Genomic DNA, 17,848 nt, shown 5'->3' with positions numbered 1-17,848 from the left:
CTATCTTTAGAAATTATCAGATGTTCAGTGACCCTGCTTGCTTGTTACTCCAACTGTTAGCAAAGACCTTGTCCCAGTTCTCTTTTACTGGCTTCATCAATGACAGAGGGACTCGTGACCTGTCAGTGATGGCCTAGGGAAGGACTCCTCTTCCCTGCTTTATCCTGAAGCAGCAAAGCTGCATTATAATCATTTAACACCACTATGCCACTTCAGACCTATCGAGCGTGCCAACCAGTGCCAAAATGCAGGAAGACAAAACTCCAGGTCCGTGAGAGGATTCCTATAGACCTGGTTGAACTGGAATGCTCCAAGTTCCAGCTGAGATGTCAGAACTGAACCATCTGCAGAAAATACAGGCAAGCAAATATATAGACATAGCAGATGGAGACAAGTGGCATCACATAGAAGAAAGCAGACACACTCACTTTTTCTGTGAATACTAGGACTCTGACTTCAGACAAAGGCAGCAGTCATATTCATTGGTCAGCATTTAAGTGTAGAGCCCTTCAAGATAAGTTAAAGCAGAACAAAGGGACATTGCCCATGCTCTTTGTGCCAGAGACAGGTATTTTGTTCAGCAATGCGAAGTCAATTTCAAGAGCACATTCAGCCCACAGCGAGCAACAGAGAACTGTGATGTCTACTGAGCCAAGCCCTCTGATACCAGCTATCTGCTCCATCTGCAGCATCAGCTTTTTGTGCCTGCCTAACCAGGAGATGCCACAACGCCAGCAGTCTCCAAGCTCTCCCACCAGGTTCTTAAGAGGTAGGTTAACACAATGCTACCTGGGAACTGCAAATCCCACTTTCAGAGCAACATCCCTCTTTCTTTATGACAACGAGAAGCACTGCAAGGGCCAGGAGCACAGCATCTGTCCACAGCAGTCTGAGAACCATTCACCCTCGGTGTCAGTGCTGAACCCCATGGCAGTCAGCTTGCAAGTCCATACTGGAGAACATGGTATTTAGTCTAAACAATCAAGCAATAAATGAATATTTTGAAAGGTAGAGAGATAAAACCCTCCTACAGCTCTAAGTTTATTAAACCTAACATGGTTGAAAAGCAAAAGACGAAAGTCACGATATATTTTTGTTTATTATTGCTCTTAAAGGGCTTGGTAGTCAAATATACAAGCTATGTTCTATTAAACCAGAAGAAAATAAGATATAAAATCTATGCTCACTTTTCCAACCCAAGCCACCTGCTAATCTTCATTAGTCACATTAACTTCAGCTATTCCCAGTCATTTTAATTTATACATACTCTGTGTACATGTGCACGCATGTGTGTATAAAAACTCCTATTTGAGGAGATAAAATTCAAAACCAAGAGATTTAGGTTGATTTTGTACTGTTTTGTGCATTGCTATATATTTCACTTTTCCAAAGGGTTACTGATATGTTTGTTTATAAGAGCAAAATTTATGTAACCGATGATGTATTTATTATATTTTCAAAAAGAAAGCATGACCAGGTTTTTTACCAAGTTGTGGTTAAAAAAAATATGAAATGTTGATTATTCTCCCCTTGATGTACATGCACTAATCCCATGATTCCTAACAGGGAGTTACATGCACTAAGAGGAGAAAAGGATCCCGTAAAGAGAAAGGCTACTAATCCCTTTCTCCTTTAAGCCTCTCCCCTCTTCTCTGCATTAAGAAGGGATTTATTTTGTGACATTCTTGTCATGCCATTAATACACTGCTCAAAATATAAGTATAAAACATAGTCAAGGGTCAGCCTGCTTTGCAAGCCTCACTCTACTAAGCCAGCACAATTCATATATACTGAATATCATCTTCAGGAAGCAAGAATACAGTATTTGTAATATCCTTCTAAGAAGCAAGAATTTTATCCATTACTGAATTACTTAAGAAAAAAAAAAAAAAAGAAAAAAAGGAAAAAAAAAAAAAAAAAAAAAAAAAAAAAAAAAAAAAAAAAAAAGAAGAAGAAGAAGAAAGAAAAGCCTGCTGCTTCTAGTCAGAGTTGTCTTTATCAGCATATGGATGTCTAACCATATTTAAAGACAGAGAACAAAAACATCCAGCAAAGAAAACCAAAGTCATGGCAAGGCTCTGTTCTCCTCAATTCCCAAAGGGTATTTCCAAATTCCATTAAAAATAACAACAGTTTTGCATCCCCTGTCTTAGGGAAGATTTCTTGAGGGGACAAAGATGACACAGTAATTCTGGGGCTATGGGGTACAATGATTCAGTGAGGATGAATCTAACAGGGGACAGACAACATAGCTCATCCTTCCAATCCTCTGGTTGAAAAGACCACAAATAAAAATCAAGTGCATGACAGAATAGTGACTGACAACCCCAAGTAAAGTGTTTTTCTAAATCACAAAATTGTTCTTCCGGTGTTTGAAAACAGAAAAACCTGTGGGAGAAGAGGTTACATTCCAACAGTTAGAGTAAATATGAGAAGAAGGTAAATTATTACTCTCTTATCTTGGTTGCTAGAGCAAAGATGTAAATAACGACCAGTGCCTTGATAAGATCTGCTCCTTACAAAAGTGAGATAAATATCCCAGTGGCAGCTGGGTTAAAAATACAGACCCCAAGGGTCAGCTTCTGCCCTCAGCTGTAGACCTGCAACCCGTTTTGCCAACTTATGAGCATAGCCAAATGCAGATTGTGGCATTCAGACTAGAGCATACAGGTAAGTTCCCATCTGCCCACAAATAATTTTCCAGCAGCAATCTATAAAAACCTCAGAATGTGCATTTGTAAAAAGAAAGGAGGGGGAGGAGAAAAAAAAAAAAAGAAAAAAAAAAGAGAGACAGGTACAGCCATGATTCTCATCTCTAATTTTCAATGAAAAAAAAAAACCCAAAACAAAACAAAACTCCAAAGGTCAACAAGCAAAACTAAACATATTTAAAATCCCTGAAGAGACCTCATTCTCTTTCTAATGCTTAACAGCACAGCTCACCTTGCAATATTTCACATTAACATCTAAAGCATGATCAAGTAGAAAGTGCAGCACACACTACCATTACAGCACACAGGGTCAGATCCTGGCTCCATGTGAATCCATGTCAAAACTCTCATCCAAAGTTCAAGAGATGTCAGTATTCACAACAGATTTGCTACAGACCTCTCCTTTTCAAATTCAAATTCTTGGAAAAGAAGACATTTTGAAAACTACTGTGCTGGTTTCTGCTACTGCCTCCCAGTTCACTGAGAGAGCTTGGCTGAACTGGACTTTGGTGATGAGGGATGTGAACAGAAATAAAAAGAGAAAACGTCAGGACAACTGAATAAATTTCCTTCTTTGATCAACTCCAAATCCCGTAGTCATCATTAATTCAGAGAACAAAACAATACCAAACAGATTCAAGATTATCATACCTGTATGATGCAAAACAGGGCCAACAACACTCGAGACTGAAGTAATACTTTGACATTAAACAGTCTTGAGCAGTTAGCAGGAGATACAATTAGAATTTTATACTGTTTAAGTACTAATGGGTCTGCTCTATGGTATGTGCTGTTCACTAATGCACTGCTTCTGAATTCCACTATCTGTTCTCCAGCATTACAGAAGTTTTAAGATGTTGCCTGAAAATAAAGAGTATCAGTGTACATGTGGGATTTCACCTGTAGCCATGATAACACAGCCTTTTTCAAAATCACTCTGACCCAATGAGCATCTTTCAGTTAATTTGAGAAGGGTTGTTTTTTCCTGGCTTATTAACACAAAAAAAAAAGTTGGAAATAAACAAACATCATGTTGGCTTTAGCAAGAGAAAACATTCAATGGCTCCTGTTGTAAAAGTGAGTGTAGTGCTCTTGACAGAAACCAGTGTATTCAGTCATCTGAGGATGCATGTGGCCATGGCCAATGCCCTCTTTTCTCCCCCCCACCCCCAAGTGCCCCAACAAAGAAAGAAAAATTAGTTTCTTCTTCTACCCCACCCCAGATTTTCTCCCATAGTTTGACTACAGGACTCCTTAACCAGGCAGAAAGTTGATGCGCTCTCTTCAGTTGATGCCTCCAAATTCTTCATTCTTGGCTCAAGTTTTATTCATTAATATTAGTCATCAGTTATTAAGAAAAAGATAGTTTCTAGAGTGTTTGTTGTTGTTTTTTAACTGAAGTTATTCGGACACCACAGTCTGGTTATATGTACTGAAGTGCAGCTGTCAGTTATTCCTTTTTCTTGAATTCTTGGTTGCCGTAGCTGGAGCCTTTTTCTATTTCAGTTACTCCTATCAGTCTACGAACTCCAAAGGAAGCTTTAAAATACAACAGAGAAATGGGAGAGGCAAATTAAAACCAATTCAAGGATTTAGGAAGTTACATGTAAACACACAAGTTGAACCAACGTGAGTTGACCCATTCCTTAAGACAGTAATGACTACAGACCAACAGTGTGCTGTAGGAGGCTGCACGTGAATCACAGGTCAGATGTCACTAAAAGAGGAAGATAGTCCAGATTTAAAAGTATAATTAATACTTCTGTGTTGATTAACAGGACAGGTAGTATGCACACTGAAGCTCCTGGCTGCTATTTGATTTAGTTGTGTTTTTTTTGTTGTGGCTGGATGTTTTTGTATTTGTTTGTTTCCTTGTTTTTGCATTGTTGGTGTTTCTTTTTTAAATTCACAGACAAGGTGTGAAATAAAAGTTTTTTCTCCTTCAGCCACCATAATAGCAGGCTACAAGACTCACTTGCTATTGACTGCTACAGATATTGCCTAACATATGAAGACAAACCTGCCTGGATTAAAGTTTTTTAAATAATAGAAACCTTATATGATAAAGACTACAGAGTTGAGCTCCAAGTACTCTTCTGCAAGCCCCATGCATATCAATTAATACAAAGTTACTGAAGGTAATGGATCTTTTTACTTGGCATTCTGGGCTTAGCATCTTCTCTGCTTTTATTACCTGCTCCAACAAGTCCCAGGAATGCAAGGATAAGGAGAGGTGATCCACTTGCAAAAACTCCAAAGCCAAATGTGAAAAGAGGAGAGAGGAGAACTGTGGCCCAAAAAAGAAAGTTTAGGAGAGTCCATGGTCTCCTAGGAGGTTTAAATTGCTGGCCAGGAAATATGCCTTCTTGATTATACATCTCTTGCAAAGCATCCTGGGAGAAAGAGCAGATGGAAGAAAACATGTTCATAATGTTCATAATCGAAACCCTGTCAACTCCAGGACAACAGCAAGGACAATATCAGTGATAAATACCCATCAAGAGTATGCAGCATCCATTTTCACCTGCTGTCATTTATTTGGGCATTTCTGTTGACCACCAAGGCTGCCATATTAGCCCTCTGAAGGTAAAATGAAACCCTTTCAGCCTCTCTACTATCAGATACCTTCACCTCTCCTATTTGTCAGGCCAGAGGCCAACTCAGACACTACCTGCTTCTTTGCTGGATGCTTTTTCTGTTTTTACTTCCAGAAAGGTCAGCATGACTCGGCAAAGCACAGCAGAAAAGTGCTGTAAATACAGCCAGAGGAGCAAGGCAAAGCACAGGCTAACCAGCAGAGACAGCACTGTGCTAGCCATAACCCCGAGGCTTGAACAGAAACAGCTGTATCCTGAGCTGAGCCTGCAGAGGGACAAAGACATAAAACACAGAACTCAAAGGAGCAGAATGGTGAAAGTCTACTCTCAGCTTGTAAGAACATTCTATAAAGTTTCCAAGCCATTACCAAGGGAAGCTCAAGTATGGCTATTTCTTATTTTTCCCCATTTAATCTATTTTTGTTTTCCCTTCCCTTAGGAAGGTGAGGGAAGTGCAAGGCATTCTTTGACAATAACACAACCTTTTAAGGATTCACCGTCTGTGCTGGAAGAGAACTTTAAGCATTCCTATTACAACATATTTCTACCACAGTAAGTTCAATATATATAAAATCCACTTGCTTAAGTAATACCTCCCCAGCAACACCTCACATCAAAGTTCAATGAAGGTACAGCCAACACCAGCAAGGAACACCAAGCTCTTCATTTGCAAGCAGAGGAGCACATTCTGCCCAAGGAATGGCACCAAGTGGAGTCAAGTGTTCTGTGCTGCATCTACTTAGCTCTCCATTCACTGCTGAACAAAGCAGGAACCAAGCAGAGAAAGACCACCCCTGCAATATATAATTTAATGTCTGCTCCTCCATTCTTGCACCTAAGAACCTTTTCACATGGGAGTTACATGATGGCATGTTCCTTGAAACAGGAAGTAGGATTCAAAGATCCCAATTTGTTTTTAATATATATATATTTGTATGTACGTATGTATGTATTTTTAATCTCTCAAATGCCATATTACACTAGCTGACCTACAGGCTAGCTTGATACACCTGCTAATGGGACATGATGAAGATGGTGACAGCTACTGAAGACTACTTCCCCTTTAACTGAATTAGAGCTTAACTGTTCAAATACCATGTAATGTTAAAATGAAAAAAAATGAAAATGAAACTCAGAACAATCTGCTGTCTGCCTACAGACATGGAAATGCTGCAGCATAGGTCATCAGAGCAGAAGGAAACCCAAGACAGTTAGAGCATCTCTGCTCCTCTGTTTTTCCACAAAGACAATTAAGACAAAAAAATCTAGATACACATTTCAAGTACACCAACTAGGGCTGACCAACATTAATTACAGTCCTTCCTCCTCCTCCCCATAGAACTGTTAAATCTATGGTTAAGAAATTAACCATCCAAGGCAAAAAAAGCAAAAAAACATGAGGAAAAGCTTTGAGCAGCTTGGAGACATGCTGGCCCTGTGCTACATCAGTCTCTGGCAGCAGATCCTGGGGACTGCCTGTACCATGTCACACACCACTGCAGAGGTATTAGCAGGAGGCAGAAGGGAAAGTGACAGTGGAAGAAACATGAAAGCAAAAGAGAGTTGAGGCCAAGAGCTGGGACTGTCTGTCTCCAATGAAACAGTTATCACTCTTCCTGAGTGCCTAAAAACACCCACAGGGAAAATGGAGCTTTTAGAAATGTATGACAGAGACCCAAGAGCTGAAGAATGTAAAAAGACAGTGAGTTGCTATTAGTCTTTTGCAGCTCAGGCACATCTCTGAATCCCAGTGTGCTTCCTGACAATTTGAGCCCTACACACTAGCCAGCCCTCTGCAGCCAAGGGGCTTTTCTGTACTGATCCTTCCAGCAGTTTGAGGTATGGATGCCAAATTATATATATTTTCATCTCTTCTCTCCATCCATTGGGAGATTTTGCATTACTCAGTGACTTAATACACTACCCCTGTGAAAGTCCCAAAAGAGAGAGAAGAAAACAAAGCAAAGCTCTTTACCTTTTCCTGGTAAAGCTTATGAAGCCAGTTTGCAGCTTCCTTTTCATCTCGAGGGATATCTTCCAGAGGAAATCTCCTAGTTTAGTAGAGATTAAAATAAATAAATACAATTAAGAGAAAATCCAGGTCTTTGCCTTTAAACCTCTACTAGGGAAGATTTTCCCATTCAGTGAAGTGCATAAGTTACACTAGTGGCAGAGGTCTTAAATGCAGAGAAGAACTAGGATTTAAGTAAGTCCAACTGTCCACCTAAAACTGAGATTCCTAAGACAAAAGAATTGTATATGTTCCTATCAGGCATTTCCCACTCAAACACTGTTCTTCTTCCACCAGAACTGCCACCAATTGATTCTCAAGTGAGCTCAGACAGAGGCACCCAGAGCTGGGAAAAGACAAGCAAGTGGTAAGCCCCAAGATAATTTGCTACATTCTGTTAGTTAAACCAGGATGGCTATAAATTTACTTCATACAAGCTCTAAGGAAAGACTGTAATTCTCTCTCCTTGCCTCTCCAGCCCTACAGACTGAGTCATGTAGTTCTGGGTGCATACAAAAATTATAACCCACCCAGGTACCAACCTGACCTCACCAAGAACAGTCACCTAAGAGCCTCTTCCTAACAGTGAAAAGCTAACCAGCTTCCTGCATTCTTTTATTCTCCAAGACAAGCCACCAACACACTCAATAAATGTATTTTCTCCTTTCTTAGTGGCACACAGCTCAGTCCTGGATCAGTTCAGAAAGAAGTTGCTGGGTTTGTAGAGAGTTTACGCTCAGCTAGAATATGTTTTGGCAACGCTTGGACTCTTGGGCCCTAAGAACTGAAGGGTGACCTCTGGGAAGACTCTAGACACAGTGATCCCACACACAAATGATTTGCTGCAGTTCAGCCTGGGGATGTATTTCTGCAGTACAAACTAAAGCCTCTGAAGCAGCAGAGGCAAGAGATTCCAATACATTTCTAAAATAATTTCTGCATCCCATAAACGAACTGAACAACAGATTTTACAGATTTGCTTTCATTAGCTCTAATAGGAGGTGCTGCTCTATTAGTATAAATGATGCTCAACAAAAAGCTCAGTGAAAACTCATTCCCTGAAAGCTCTCCGGTAAAGTTGTCGCTGTATTACGATCACCACTAGAGGGTGCTCACAGCAACAACATTTGGTGATTTAGCTGTTTATTTTCTCTGGAAAAAGACGGAATCCTTTGCAGAGAGCTAAGCTGCTTACCTCTGCACAGGTACCGGCATACGCATACACCAAGAACAAGAGCTTACGTGCTTCCTTTTCTCTGAGTTAAGCTAAGTCTGCTGGCACATTAAGGACACATTCAATTTGCAGCAAAAAAACCTGTAAAAATAATTTCCTTATTTTCATAGTTTCCTCTTAAACAGAGAAAAAGCCTCAAGTATAGAAAAGCATCTTTAAAATGTTGATTCAGTCTGCAAACATATTTTAAATCCAAATTACCTGAACACGGGCATTAGTTCCTTTAATAGGGTACAATTATTAATTTTATGTTGCAATATGAATTTTACGAGCTCAAGCCTCTTCTAAAGACTATTGAAAACTACACTTCTTTCCTCCCACTACATCACCAATAAATAAAACCAACTTGCACCACCATTAGCAAGCCATAAGATATTTAACTGCATGCATCTGCTTTTCTTTGTATAGTTACAGAAATGTACATCCACACGTGTACCCCAGATCTAGCTAGATACACTACAGGCATCTGCCATCAGTAGAGAATTACAGATGGCAACCACCCAACTGGCTGTTTTGCTAGCTGGCAAAAGTTGTCTGCTCTCCTCAGAAGTCACTGATGATGTCCTGTCATCACAACGATGTCTGGCAAGTGTAACCAGTCAAAAATGAAACCCATTGCAAGTGACTGACCCCATCTCCTTCCTCACCACCTTTGCAGGCCTTCTTTCCAACTGAAGTCTAAAATACTGTGGAAGTTGCAGTATCTGAGGACAGAACTGGAATGCATGTCCTTCCCTTCCCCATCAGAGCTGCAGCACACTGCCTTCCCTGCTATAGGATTTCTTCCACAAAACTGCTGCTGCTATACCTTGGCACCGTGGATAATCAGTGTGACTCCCTACAAAGCCTTTCACCTTTGGAGGCTCTGGCAAGACACATCTGCTCTGTAGAAAGATAACACACAGAGCCAGTGCCACACACCTGCAATATGGGGAAAGGTCACAGTAAGAGAGGAAAGGTGTGTAGGGGAGGTAGAAGCAAGGCTTATTTATTTTTCTTTTCCTATTAAAAACCAAACGTCAACCTCATCGCCATAATGTAACAACATTTCCCAAAGTGTGGGTGAAGTCCTCAGAGAAACAGAAATGAACTGTGGAAAAGAACTGTGGAAAAAACCTTCCAGGTTGCTTGTCAGGTGCAGAAACAAAAGAAAAGGAAAGTGTGGTAGTTTTTATGATCACATGAAAGCATTTAAAGCAGAAGGCAACAAGGAAAAAGCAAGAAAGAGAAAGCATGTGCATGCGTGCATACACACGTGTATGTGCTGCATGGAGTTAGGTGCTAGCAGTCACTCTTTCAGGCAAAAGAGTAATGAGGAATGTTATCTACCACCTCATTCATACAATATCTGAATTTCAGCATTATTTAGCTTCAAATCTGCTAATCAAACCATGTGAGAGAAGGAGAGGAACTGGCATGAGTAAGGAGCATTACACCATTTATTACAAGAGACTTGAGTTGGACAGGTTATTTATACTATGCATATGCTCCCAGGGGACTAGGAAGGGGGCAGAAAGTTGGGTTTTCTGTTCCCAGAAGAGGAAGAAAAAATGTAAATGCAGGTTAATGCCTTCACTGCACAAACCTTGGGGAAACCCCATAAGGACAAGGTGGTGATAGCCAGGCTTAAAAAGTCTGCCCAGAGCTCTCTGACTTGCTGGGTGATATCATGGTATCTCATACATGACAGCAGACTAAAGTAAGGGAGAAATAGGGAGGGTTTTTGCTAGCAGAGAAGCTTGAAGAGGAAGGAAAAGGGGACTACAGTAAAAGGACATTACCCTGTAAAATCTGAATACACTTCAGCATGCCAAAACATGCATCTTAGGGCTCACCTCGATCATTATATGCTCACCTTACACACATATCTGCTTCATATTTCTTTCCATAAAGAATTCCTAATAAAGATGGGTTCTTGTTTCCTCTGAAATTTAGTGTTACATCATACACTGCTGAAACTGTTACAAAAAAGAAAATACAGCTGTTAGATCAGCAATTCTAGAAACAACATTGCTGGCATCCTTGCACTGAACAGCAACAGGCCCTTGTGTAAGCCTTGCACTAATGGTGTCAGGTATCAGTGTCCTTTACTGCTTTGTGTTTACATGTTGTATTTACCTGTAACAGCCACCTGGCACTGCCATCTACGTAGCGTGTGCTATCAAAACACAAGAGAACCTGATGAACTAAGCAATGACAAGATACATGAAAAGTTTATTATTTTTTAAGATTGATATTTGAGAACCATGTGGCACAAATAAATGGCTAACATGCTGAATGCTTATTACTGCCAACTGACCAGTTGTAATGGACTTAATGAACAAGAGAGTATCCTACACGGTGCTACACATCATATACTAAACAACACACTACAATTAACAAAAAGAACAAGTAGCAGCTTCCCAGTACCTGTTCCCCTGAGACACTGGACAGCAGTGGTGAAACCTTTGGTTCTGGGCAACAGGTGGTATTTCAGTTTAGGCAGCCCCTTGGATTCAGCTACCTCCATACTGATACGATGCTTGGTCTCTGTAAAACGAGTTCCTTCACAGTACAGGAGAAACTAGCACAATGGAACAAAAGGGGAAAAAAATAAAAACAAACCATCCTAAGGTCAAAAGAAACCAAGCAGAACACTGAAGATTTGGGTAAAATAAAAATACCTCCATGCATGTGCACTTCACACTTTAATTGGCCTCATTTGATCGGTATCTATTTAGGCATAAGCACCAGCTAACAATTAATTTAAAATTACAAATAATTTTAACAATGGTACCAAATTTAAGGCAACAAAAAGTCTGAAACAATTTCTTTAAAAAAGCAAAATCCCTGAAAACTGTGGCTGGCTGATGATGAACTGAACTACAGATCTGAAAAAGCAATCCAAATATCAGTACACAACCACTTTTGGAAAAAACTACTTACCTACATTTAAAATTTGTCCCATACCACAATTACTTATCTGAACAGAGACTCACTTGTCTGAATGCTTATTTTTTTTTTTTTGCTTTTTTAAATTTTATTTTTGTATTGGTTGCATTCATAAAAAATGTACCTTTCCCTAAAACCCTTACCTTATTCATCTTGTAAGGCACCAATCTGACTGTGGTATCCTAAGTAACTAATAAAGACTTTGATACCGACTTTAAGCAGCACAAAATGTTGGTCTGTCCTCCTCCAGCCTCTATATTGCCTCTGCTCTAGTTGAGAGAGAGATCAGAAATAAATGCAAAGACAAGGAGCAAACAAAAAAAAAAAAGGCCTTCTGAGGGCCCTAAGCTCAATTTCTGTTTACCCCTGGCCTTTTTGAAAGGAGGGTATCATTCCCATCATGCCAGCAATGGAAAACAGGACTGCACTTTGATGCACAAACCCCTGCATCCCTGGCAAGCAACGGAGGGGGAAGGAGGGAGGAGGGCAGGTTGCTGTTGCTCTGTCACAGCAGCATGGTGCAAGGCTGTAATGTTGACACTGAGAAGAAAGATACATCTGCTATCTGTCAGCATTGTGGTTGCTTGACTTTTTCTCTGTAGTGTGTTTTCTGAGCACCAGAAAAGGCAAGTTAAACAAATGCTAAAACCACAAAGCCATAGACAGGAGCTCTGGGCATGCCAGAGAGCAGTCAGAGAAAGGGAGCTGGTCCTGCTGACTTCATTGGGCCCTTGAGGGCATCTTCATTATGAAAATCTGACCAACCCCCCCCCATCAAGTGGTGAGGACAGCATGAGGTAGAGTGTAACCCCAAAATCTCTAGCCAAGGCTACAAGGCAAGCTCTTTCCTCTGTACCAGCTTCTCACTCTCTTCTACGCATCAGTGCAGTGATCCTTCTGGACCACGTCTGTGAGGGAGGGTATGGCTCGTGCTGCAGTGCACAGATGAGAAAGACCTCATGAAGGAAGGTGGTGCAGACAGTCCTGATTGTGGCATTTAGAATGCAGAAAAATCAGAAAGTCTATTTATTCAAGTCAATTTTCATCATGATTTAAAGTACCAAGCAGGAAGCCTCGATTTAAATAATCAATGCTAACTACATTGTGCATTTATATTTTCTAGTTGTTTTCCCTAGAGACTAGTCCTTCATTCTCAATTCCAGAATCATTAAAATGTACAGATCTGCAACTAAAGTGCAGTCTTGAGATTATGTAATTGGTAGGGTTTTCTCCTTATTTTACATTAATCAGGTGGATATAAATTAAGTTTAGTTCATACCCATATATTCAAGCAAGTAAGAAGTTTTAAAATACATACTCCAGATTCTTATTTTTTATATCTGCAGTGAAAGAAAATCACAAATTATATATTTACAATGTGTGAGTTAAGGCTTACTATTTCAATGTTAATTTTAACAACCTGTAATGGATAATAATGAAAAATCACTTAAAATGTAAAAAAGTCTCTTGAAATATTTTATGACCCAAATAACAGTACATAAGCTGCTATGAAAGCACACCTGTAAATTTATCAAAACGTTCAGATTCAAAGCTTTTCACTCATTTGAAATGTTTGCATATCAAAGAATAATGGGTTGATTATAACACTATGTTGCTGCAGTAAAATCTACCAACACTGCAGGTAATGAAACATACATGCTTCACCCTTCCCTTCAAGTAATGTGAAAATAAAAAGGAAAAGCATAACTGCAAAGGCAGATGTAAGCTTGCCATATGTTCTCATACAGGCCTTTGGGGAAACTTTTCTTTTTTTTTTTATTTCACAAATCAATGAATTTACTAACAAGAACTCCCTGTCAAAGTCCATGCTCTGTGAATCCCTCCCACCCATATTATTTGTCCAGAAAAGATACCTTCTTACATGTCTTTTTAGCCTACCAGGTTATATAGATTTAGTAGACAAATATGGGCTGTTTTGATTTTTTTTCTAAAATAGTTCAAAATAGTTCTAAAATAGTTAAAAATAAGTTCAGACAAAATTAACAAGTATTACACACGACTGATTTATAAGTTATTGTTGAGCTTTTAACCATCTATGCAAGCTTCTGAACTGTTTCCCTAAATACTTCCCCTACCAACAGGCAAACAGAGCAACCCTTGACCAGCATATCCCAAAAGACCTCCTGGAACAGCACACAGGTTTTCCTTGACAACACTTGAAGACAGCAGTGAGCAAACCTTCTCCTGATATATAAGGCTACAGTACCACATGGGTATCTCCATCACCATTTCACTTCTACCAGTCAATACTAGAGGAGGAACTTGACACTCACCCACATATATTCAGGATAATCAGCCAAACGTTTCAATCCTTCAATTACTGTATCTCTGTCTTCTTCCCATTTCCTTTTGCAGAAAACGATCTCAAGGAAGTACCACGTCCAGCCAATTAGGGGCACGTATAGTAGTTCTTTCTTAGCAAGAACTTTGGAACTCTTGGAGAAAAAAATAATAATTAAAAAAAAAAGTCATTTGCTGATTTGTACTAACAGATCAAACAAAGACATTAAGGTTAAGATGACAAGAGTTCATGGAGTTGTATCTGGAAACTCAAATGCAAAGAAACTGTATGCATATGGGTTTTAAACAGGCCTACAGTTCTACAGATGGAAGGAAAGCTCATGGCCCTACGTACCCCAAGCACTCCAAAGCGCTCTGTCATGGTCCAGCCACACAAGAAGTCAATTTCAAAGTTGTGATTCAAGATGATGATGACGTGTTCTTTTCCAAAGGTTTTCACTGTGGCCTCGTCCGAGAACAGGGTGCACTCTGTGCCTGACCACCATTCCAGCAGCATTACCAACTCTGACAAGCAGATGAAGATGGAGAGAGGAGTTAGGGGTGCCACTCACAGAAAGCATTTAAGCATTTAATCTCCAGCCTCGCTCAGTGCCTTATCTCTTCTGATTCCCAATAACACCGTCACCTTTTCAATCCAACCCAGCAGAGATGGAATGAGAGCTCAGACAGGTGCAGACCAAACAGCATCACCACCCTTAAGCATTACTTAAGGCACTAGAGATATGCATTATGGATAATTTAATGTGATTTTAGCAGTAACAAGTTGGGCTATTATATTATGAAGGTGAAATTTCACAATCACTGGGAAAAAAAAAAAAGAGGAAATAAAGAAAAAAAACCAAACAAACAAAACTTTGTGTCTGAAAACCAACAGCTGAGCAGTTGATTGCTCCACTAAATGGGTACAGTTTCTCCCAGGTGGAATACAAATTATGCACAGATGCAGCCTAACGCTTTTACTCAACATGAAACAATCTTTATGGAGGTAAACAGACCACTTAAAGGGATATAGTGCCATAGAATTTCTGCAACAGATCTTAATATTAGAACACAGGACTCTATTTGTTCTGTATTATGGCCAAAGTCAGAAGCATCAGAGAATCATGATGCCCTAATTTATCAAAATACCTGGACAAAGCCAGGAATAGTAAATTGTGTCTTTCTTTTACTGCAAAAGAAAGAATAAGCCCTTTCTCCTCTGTCTTCCTCAGCTTCTCAGTATCCCAGCATCTCTGTTACTCCTCCCTGAACATTTCTTTCATTACTCACTCTTCCTATTTTCCACCTCCCCTTTTTTCATCTTAAAAAAACCCTTCCACTTAAATTCAGTATGCACTGAATGTAGTTGCTATGGTTAGCCTACTTCTCTCATTTCAGTACAACCAGGCAGATGGAAGGCATTGCTTCTATCATGAGACAACTATAAAAAGTAAGAGAACAGTCCAATCTCCCAATAGGAAGATTTGCTTCCATGCAAACTAAAGTCACTGGTATTTTCTCATTTCAATGAGATACAGATGCAATCAAAAACTGTTTGCACAAATATGGCTGTTAAAAAGTCCAGCTCTTTCTACATTACTACAACAAACTTGCAGGGTCAAAAATGGAAGGCACTTCCCTTGGTTCTCTACTAACAGATTCTGCCATGCAGGATTTCAGCTTTCCATTAAGAGGTCCTAGTTTTGCAAAATGGAGCAGCACCTTCCTGCTCAAAGGCATCTGATCAGTGGGATCACAACAGGGTACTCCATCCTACTAAAGTAGAGTGAGTCCAATTTTGGAACACAGAGAGAAGGCAAACACAGTATTTGGATAAATTATAGGGAAAACCAGTCCTGGTCTACAGAAGATACACAGCTTCTTTAGCATTATTTTTTGCATGTATATTGATCACATGACTACTTTTCCACAAGGCTATTCCTCTGTACTATTTTCAAGACTCACTCATTTTGAGGCATGACAAAGTTATGCAACTTTGATCAAGACACCATAAGCCTGGTCAACTGGAAATACAGCAGAGAAAAGTCAGAATAATAGTTTATACCAACTGGAGATTCCTATTGCTGCTTTCCAGCTTTGCTCTTTGCAAATGATGTGACTGCTTACCTTTCTTGCTCTGGTTATTCTGGCTCAGTAAAAGGGGAGGAGGACAGCAAGAGTGTCCTCTCACAGTTGAGAGATATGCTCTTCCAAGTAGGTAGCCAGGAGAATGTAGTAGCAGTACTAAACACACTGTGAAACTCTCAATGATTCTCCCTTTCTGTTGCTGTCTATCTACTAAGGAGGAACACCTCCAATATCTGCTACAGTTGCTACATCTTGCTATCAAAAATAAAACAAAATGGGTGTTTCTTCTTTAAAAGCAGAAATAAAATTCTGCAGTCACATGTAGGTGATTTTCTGTGGAGTATTTCTTGTGCCATTCACTCTAAAGTAGTGGAGGAAGCTTTGCTATGAAATCTGCCAGAGTTCATACTGAGAGAGGAGGGCTGACGAGTCAGAGAATTAATATGAGGAAACAGATTGTCCCTCACAAGTGTACTGAAAAATGATGTAACCATAAGTGGCAGTGGGCTCACTTCCACAATTTTTTGCTGTGTGGGTTAAAGTTATTTTGGGTAGCACCAATCCTGCCGATGCTACAGCAAGCCCATCCTTCTGAGCAATGGGATGATAATGTTTGCAGAGAGCTCAGGACACTTCCTGTAGAAGTCGAGTAACACCTTGCTTGCTACAACAAACCCCTTCCTGCAACCAGGGTTCCCACACACCAAAGGAGAGTGTGAGGGCTCACAAAGCCACCTGGAAACAAAGCAAGTAAGAGGCACGGTGCACCCTTTTGTTTAAAGTACTAATATTTGAGAGATCATTTTTTGCAACCATACTAAATCAAATGTGCTGTGCTCTCCAAAGGCATGAGTCATCTGAAAGGAGGTGATGTAGGAGAGGTACAGACTACCCGCCACGAATTACATATGCTGCAAAGTGTTTACAATGAGGCAAGAGCTGAACAGATTTTTTTTTTCCTTAAATGTCTGCCATGAACACCGTATAGAGTCTATATCCTTCACCTTCCAAAGGTGTACTTTATGTATTTGAGAAGAGATACAGTAAGAACAGAGCCTGGTTTTCAGCAGGCTATAATGCATAGCCAGATGCATGATCACCTGTGTGTCTACCTCTGCACATTGATCCTCTCATGGACAGGAAGAGCAACTTCTGTTCTTGACAGCTCTGACATGAACCCTCAGCCTGAAACTAAACAGCTTGGAGTAAGCAAGCAAAACATCACATCTGGAACTAATCATCAAGGTACAGGTTGATTACCAAAAAGCTTCTACATAATGAAATAAGTTTCATTATGCAAGGCAACATTTGAACTGCTGCATTTATATGGCTTACTTAATTGGTTATAAATTACAACTGAAGTGTAAATTCTGTCAGCTCTACCACTACAGACCATGACGATTCTGCAGCCCCACAGAACATTTACATTACTTTTCAAAGATTAATTTCTCAATCACTTAATTTATAATAGGCTATACATGACAGGTTATCCTAGGTACAAACCTACTTGGCTTCTCCAAGTCTTTTTCAGCAATAGTGTAGGTTGTTTCCAGTGTACACAAAATATAAGATAGTGGCATTTAAAATATGATTTTTCGTGCACAATGCTAACTTGTAGAAATCAAGTGTCTGACCCTACAAGCCTTACAGGCATAAGCAGTTCATATCCTCAGAAAAGCCAGACTATTAGTGCAATAGTAATTTTGAGTATGAGATCAGATTCTACATTATTAAAAGCACATTAAGAAATTCTTATAAGCAAACAACAACAAAAAATTCCCACATACCTCTACTCTCCTCCAACCAAGCTAATTTTGAACTTCCTACTTATCAGTTCTTCCATTACAATACCTTTTCTCATGACAGTTTGCCTGCCAGTCTCTATTTAATTTCCTTTCTCCAGTGCTTCTCAGACAATATTCTCACTAGGTAGGACAAAAAGCACAGGAAGGGCAAGGAACAAGCTTAAGAAGAA

The 17,848-nt window shown here is 39.7% G+C and overlaps 1 protein-coding gene across 4 annotated transcripts in view; it reads right to left on the bottom strand.

Annotated features, from left to right (window-relative positions):
- Positions 1–1,080: 1,080 nt before the first annotated feature.
- The window catches only part of AGPAT3 (1-acylglycerol-3-phosphate O-acyltransferase 3), a 90,765-nt gene continuing 73,997 nt past the window's right edge, over positions 1,081–17,848 (bottom strand). For all 4 annotated transcript variants that reach the window (XM_030469630.1, XM_030469631.1, XM_030469629.1 and 1 more), the window contains 7 exons: positions 14,141–14,310; positions 13,779–13,940; positions 10,963–11,116; positions 10,409–10,511; positions 7,284–7,359; positions 4,906–5,104; positions 1,081–4,250 (listed from right to left, as the gene is read on the bottom strand). In XM_030469630.1, coding sequence (XP_030325490.1) covers positions 4,162–4,250; positions 4,906–5,104; positions 7,284–7,359; positions 10,409–10,511; positions 10,963–11,116; positions 13,779–13,940; positions 14,141–14,310 — 953 coding nt within the window. In that variant the 3' untranslated portion in view covers positions 1,081–4,161. The remainder of the gene's footprint in view (positions 4,251–4,905; positions 5,105–7,283; positions 7,360–10,408; positions 10,512–10,962; positions 11,117–13,778; positions 13,941–14,140; positions 14,311–17,848) is intronic.

Source organism: Calypte anna, chromosome 1 (assembly GCF_003957555.1).
Source record: "Calypte anna isolate BGI_N300 chromosome 1, bCalAnn1_v1.p, whole genome shotgun sequence".
NCBI classification, from domain to species: domain Eukaryota; kingdom Metazoa; phylum Chordata; class Aves; order Apodiformes; family Trochilidae; genus Calypte; species Calypte anna.
The sequence above is the reverse complement of the archived record's forward strand: the minus strand, read 5'-3'. Positions and strand labels throughout refer to the sequence as shown.